The 6,317-nt window shown below is 49.5% G+C and overlaps 1 protein-coding gene across 4 annotated transcripts in view; it reads right to left on the bottom strand.

The window, feature by feature from the left end:
• Positions 1-3,855: 3,855 nt before the first annotated feature.
• Positions 3,856-6,317, bottom strand: part of Frmpd1 (FERM and PDZ domain containing 1) — a 167,029-nt gene continuing 164,567 nt past the window's right edge. For all 4 annotated transcript variants that reach the window (XM_087548952.1, NM_001107937.2, XM_087548953.1 and 1 more), the window contains 1 exon segment: positions 3,856-6,263. In XM_087548952.1, the coding sequence (XP_087405078.1) occupies positions 3,979-6,263 (2,285 nt within the window). In that variant the 3' untranslated portion in view covers positions 3,856-3,978.

Genomic DNA, 6,317 nt, shown 5'->3' with positions numbered 1-6,317 from the left:
GTAGGTTGGCTAGGCTTCTACACTCTGGGTTATCTGTCTATTAGTTGAGGATGGCAATTCCAGGTCCTCGCAGATCTTATATACCTCAAACAGGTGTCAAGTCGCTTTCTGAGGTGAACCAAGCTTTAAATCACCTACTCTGTCTTTTTGGTCAGTTTGGGGACCTTTGATTCCCTGGGTTTCCCTTCAACCAGCAGGGGCTATGAGTTAACATAGCCCTTTCCAGAGCACACAGTGGTCCTTCTGCTGCCAGGCTGTCCAAGTTCAAAGCCCAGACAAGACTTAGCAGGCAAGGAGTCTAGTGGCTGTACATACCTTGTACATCTCCCTTCACATATCAACCCAGAAACAGGCTCAGATGCGTGAAGCAACTAGTCCAAGCCTTGTGTTTATTTTTTTTCAAGATTTATTTTTGTTCATATGTATGGGTGTTTTGCCTGCATATGCATGTGCACTTCATGCATGCCTGGTACTTGGGAAAACCGGAAGAGGGTATTGGAATCCACCCCCGACGCCCCTCCCCAACCTGCCACCGCCGCCCGGAACTGGAGTTACTAGAATTCGGAGAAGCCGGTCCGGAGCTGGGAGCCAAGCCTAGGTTCTCTGCAAGAGCAACCAATGCTCTTTTTTTTTTTTTTTTTTTTTTTTATTAGAGAAAACCTTTATTTTCACAATGCTCTTAACTGCCGAGCCGTCTCGCCAGCGCTTGAACCACAGCCTTGTGTTGTGATATAGACTATCTGCTACTTTTCCGCTTAACTCAAGCACCCCCTAAGAGTCGTGTTCTTTCAGAGAGACCCTGTAATAAATGAGCCTGAATTTTCAAGAACCCAAAGCCTTGTTGCATTCCCTCTTGGTGTGCTTTTTTCTCCTCAGGACTTTTCTTCCTTCCTTCCTTCCTCCCTTCCTTTCCTTTCCTTTTTTTTTCTTTCTTCCCTTCCTAAAGATTTATTTATTTTATGTATGAGTGCTCAATCTGCATGTACACCTGAATGTCAGAAGAGGGCATCAGATCCCATTGCAGACCGTTGTGAGCCACCATGTGGTTGCTGGGATTTGAACTCAGGACCTTTGGAAGAACAGCTGATGCTCTTAATCGCTGAGTCACATCTCTAGCCCTCTCAGGACTTTTCTTGGCACAATTCCTCCCAGTCCACATGTCAATCTAACTAAAAACAAAATAAAACAAACAAACAAACAAACAAAAAAAAAACAAAAAACCAGGGTCTTATTACGTACCCAACCCAGATTGAGCTCAAATTCACTGTCCTCCTTTCTCAGTCTTAGAAGTGCTGGGTTATAGTTGTGTGTTTAAAGGTTAACACAACCTTTTCTCTGACATGACCCTCTGCTGGTATGCTTAGGTGCAACCTGCAAATTGGGTCACATGGCCTTCAGTGGTGTTTTATATGTGATCTCACAACCCTCAGTACCTTTGCCTCATATTCAGCCCCAGTGAATGCCTCTCTCTACCCTTGTGCTTGGGTGTCATTTCACTTCTCCCACAAATGAAGAAGACATCCTAGCTGATCTCGCTGCCTTTCCCGCTGCCTCCACTTGCATCTATGCCCCCCCAACACCCAAAGAAGCCTCAGCAGTTTCCTGTGGTGCTTGGGTGTCGTAAAATCCAACCCTCTCCTCAAGGCTTTGCATCACCTGACACTGTAGGGCCTCAGTTCTCTGCTCTGGCCTCTCAGTGCTTTAAGCACAGTCTATTTCCTCTCCTATTTTTACAGCTGGGTTTTTTTTTTTTTTTAAAATGATTGTTGCTTTTTAAAACATTTGTGTGACTATGTCTACCTGTTTGTCTGTATACCAAGTACATGCAGGTTGCCATGGAGGTCAGAAGAGGGTGACCAATCCTCAAGAAGTGGACTTACAGTTCGGGATAGAACCCCGGTTCTTCACAAGAGCAGCAAGTGCCCTTAACCACTGAGCCATCTCTCCAGCCTCGGTTCTTACTCTTTTTTTTTTTTTTCTTTTCTTTTTTTCGGAGCTGGGGACCGAACCCAGGGCCTTGCACTTCCTAGGCAAGGGCTCTACCACTGAGCTCTACCACTGAGCTAAATCCCCAACCCCTCGGTTCTTACTCTTTTTTTTTTTTCTTTTCTTTTTTTCGGAGCTGGGGACCGAACCCAGGGCCTTCCGCTTGCTAGGCAAGTGCTCTACCGCTGAGCTAAATCCCCAACCCCTCGGTTCTTAAGCATCAGCTTAAACAGTCTCCATTCAGAACACGCTTTTCTGATCACATCAGGTAAGGCTGGTTCATTTTTTTCATCTTGGCATCTTTTTAAAAAGTCACTTCCATGTCTGTAATTTTTGTCTTTCCTACTAATTAGATGTCCCTTGAGAATGGTGGTGCATGCCCTTAGCCCCAGCTCTTGTGGGGGCAGAGTCAGGCAAATCTCTGTGAGTTCAAAGCCAGCCTGGTCTACATAGTGAATTCCAGGGCAGCCAGGGCTACAACAGAAAAACCTTGTCTCAAAAAACAAACAAAACAGAAGTATTCAAACTATCTGCGTAAGGCTTCTGGCATACTGTAAGTTTCAGTTAACTGGACCCAAATATGGTTTGAGTCAATCAGGACCCAGTCTCTAGTGAAGTCTCCCTGGTGAATGTTGAGACCCCGTCCATAGCAATAAGATTTGGATCTTCCTGGCGAAAGTTCTAAGTCCTCTTACACACCATCCAACTTGGCTTTTAGCCTGGTGTCCTGCTCCTTTCTAGTCATGAAATCACTTCCAAGTTACATTCAAGGGCTCAAAGTTTATTTGGAGCTCTATAAGAAATACTATTCTGAGGAAACTGAACGGAGTAGAGCATCGACCTCCAAGCATGTCAGTAACAGGAATTAAAAATGGACCTCTTTGATGACCTCTGACAGTCCAAAGTGAGCCACCAGGCCACATTTGACCAGACAGAAGAAGCCAGAGCAAAAGGAGTGGAAAAGCAGTGTGTGTGTGTGTGTGTGTGTGTGTGTGTGTGTGTGTGTGTCAGGGGTGGGAAGGGACAGAGCATTGTTACCAATACTCAGTGACAATTTTCTGTTTCCTAGCCTTATTCCTCTTTCAGGCGGACAGTATGAGTCTTTGTGTGTGCAAAGGAGAAAACCACAAACATGAAGAGTTTAAGCAGCTTGTTCACGTTGGTGATGGGTCAGTAGGATTAGCTTGATCAGCTGGGGCCAGTGAGGAAAGTACTAATAGTATTTCTCCTGCTCGATCACCGCTCTAGTGATGGCAGCTTTTGACTCCAGGACTTAACGTTTGCCTTATGATAGTAAGAAGGGAAACAAGGTGCAAGATTCAGGGGTGACTATCGCAGGGGTTGACTATCAGATATTTATATTATGATTCAAGACAGTAGAAAAGTTAGTTATGAAGTAGCAACGACCTAATTTTATGGTTGGTGGTCACTCTCAAAACATGAAGAATTGTATTAAAGAGTGGAAGCAGCAGGGAGGTTAGGAACCATTGAGCTAGGGGATTTACTGCCACCTAGTGGCAAGCTGTGGTTGCAGCAGCGGGCTCAGGTGCTGACTTGGGAGGGTCGAATCTATCAACCGCACACATATCCGCCTGTCTATGCAGGTTAGTGCCAAACTAATGTAACAGGGGAACCAAGACCAGCAATCCCTGAGTTCTTGGGACAAAATCTGAGACTCTTTTTTTTCGCCTGATACCTGCTGGCTGGCTGGACATCTGTACCCTAGCACATCTGATCCGGGAAGAAAGGCTTACATCATACGGCTTGTTTTCTCAAGTTCCCAGTGAAGGCCTGGTGCAAAGAAAGTGAATGGTGACTTGAGCATGAGGGAACATTTTTAATCCAAATTTACCATCGCTCAGAACAAGACAAGATTAAGCAGCAGTTTATTTTAATACTCTATGACGTAAACATTTAAAGGAGTGGGTGAACTAGAAGAGGCTCCTTGGAGAACCTTCCAGGCAAGGTAAAGGCTCTGTGTCGGTGACCTGTTCACAGAGCAGTGGATGCCCGGAACTTCTGGGTCAAACAGAATACAGCAGCTGTGAGGGCCGTGCACTGGCGGGCCAAGAGTTTCACACTGAGGTCATGGTAACCTCTCTCACAGGTGAGTTTTGCGGCCTCCACGAATTGGTGGTAGGTATATACCACGTCCCTCAGGTTCCCGGCCACTTCCCTGTGCCGGGTGGAACAGCGGCTACAGTCTGTGAACTGGAAGCAGAGGCCGGCCAGCTGGACCAGGTGCTGGAAAGTGACCCGCACAGCACCCTGCATCTCCTCAGGGGACTGGTCCATTCTGATCACATGCTGACAGCTGGATAGGAGCTTCTGTGAGCCCATGCACAGGCGGCTCCGGCTTTCTGAAAAATGCCAGGTGCACTTGTCAGGGGGGTGTTTGTTTCCAACCCCCCAGGAGGCTTCTAAAATGTCCTGTAGCTCCAGCAGGCTCTCTGTGAGTTGGACAAAGCCCTCAGGGGCATTTGCAGGGGCAGTTTTCAGCTGCCTCAGAGCCCTGGAGCAGTACTCTGGCCAGATGTGGCTTTTCCTGGGCAGGGGTGTGGTGCAGCTGTAGGCACGGGCTGCCCTCCAGGGCAGGGTCACCTGGCTTCCTGCAGAGGGTGGTGAGGTAAGAGGGGCGGCAGGGTGTGACTGTGGGTCCCCGTCTTCTTCCTCTGTCTCAGGCTGCAGACCACGGAAGCATGTGGCATAGGGGAACTGACATCGGCAGTGTTCTATGCCAATCCCGGCAGGCACCACTTCATTCATGCCAGCGAAACTGAAGGAGGTGACCCTACTGAGACTGTTGGAGCTTTCAGGTTGGCTCTCTGGGGCGAAGCACAGGAAAGACCTCTCAGGCGGAAGGCAAGTGATAGGACTGTCACCTTTGCTTTCTGCTGGGGAGCCATGGCCTGAATCTGCTGAGCGGGGCTCCTCTTGACACGGGGAAAGCTTTGGCAGGGGTGGTACTGTATGGACACAGACCTGCTGAGAAGTGTCCACGGGGACCGAGTCTTCTCCTATCACGTGGTCGAGCTGCTCTGCCTCGACCAGCTCTGGAAGGACGGCTGACTGAATGGTCTGCTCCCCAAGTAAGAAATTAGGGCCCAAGTCTAGTTCGGCCAACAGCTCCTGCTCCTGGGCTACTTGGTTTTCCCCTTCAGAGTTGGGAGAGATTCGTCCCAGACCTGTTGCAGGAGGCTCTGAGCAGAGGGAGCTTCCTATTTCACCAGTTGTAGCATTTGCATCGTCGAGGGCCTGTGGAATATTATCTAACCCGTCACCCTTGAAATGACCTGAGTCCTTCCCAAACCCCTTATGGAACAGGCTGGGGGCATTTTCCTGCCTAACTTCAGCTGCATCCAAGGCCATCTCTTCCGAAGTCACTCCGTGTTCCCCACTAGTAGTAGGCCCATCGCTGGGACACAAGGGCCCTGCGATTTGGGGGGTAACCTCTTGTATGTGGTTTATTAAAACAGATCCTGACCCCATTTCTGATCGCACTTCTTCCAGCTCTGAGGTGTCTCCTTGGGGGGCGTGGTGCGGCCCTGGGGTGTCTGGATTAGGGTCAGCACTAGAGAGGGGGAAGGTGCTGTCTTGAGGCTCTGCAGTGAGCCCTTTGGGGGTGGTACCCCCTGCGTCTTGACCTGGAGATATGCTTTGAAGGGGCCTGACCTGAGCAGCCTGTGGGCTGGAGGAACCTGGGTTGGAAGGATGGGGGTTGTGAGGGATGCTTGCTGAGGAACCATCGGTGGTGACAGCCGAGGGACTGGCCTCAAGATTCTCTGTGTTGCCCGGGTCAATTCGGAGGCGAATGGCAGAGATAGAAGACACTCGAGAGTCAATGACAGACTTGGTTTCCATGGTCTCAGGCTCCATCTCCATGATCCTGGAGGCTGGATTTTTGCTCTTTGTCTCCCTCAGGGAAGCCAGCAACCCCAAGGCTTTGGTCTCCAGGAGGCCTGGTTCACTTTTCATGTCCTGCAGGGAGGACACAGTTGGGGAGGGGGCAGTGAGGCTCAGGTAGGGCTCTCTGTCATAGTAGCACACATCATCCATGTTCTCTTGGGAGGCGGATGGCTCCATGGGGAAGGAGACCTGGGAGGTGTGATCTGTCTGTAGGAAAGACCTTCTTTTCCTCGTGGACTTGGCATACTTCTTCACCCCTCCCTGCCTGCTTGGCTCTCCTCCCTCTGGGTCCGGATGCAGGCTTTCCTCGGAGCCACGGGTTCTAGAATGACTCTGCAATCTCATGGCACTCAGATCAGCAGCTCTGGGCCCTGCAAATCAAGACAAGGAAAATCACATTAAGCACGGACCAGTGGAAAGGCTGT

This window comes from Rattus norvegicus, chromosome 5, assembly GCF_021556685.1.
Source record: "Rattus norvegicus strain SHRSP/BbbUtx chromosome 5, alternate assembly SHRSP_T2T, whole genome shotgun sequence".
Lineage (NCBI taxonomy): Eukaryota > Metazoa > Chordata > Mammalia > Rodentia > Muridae > Rattus > Rattus norvegicus.
Note: the sequence above shows the minus strand (reverse complement) of the source record. Positions and strands in the feature narration are given on the sequence as shown.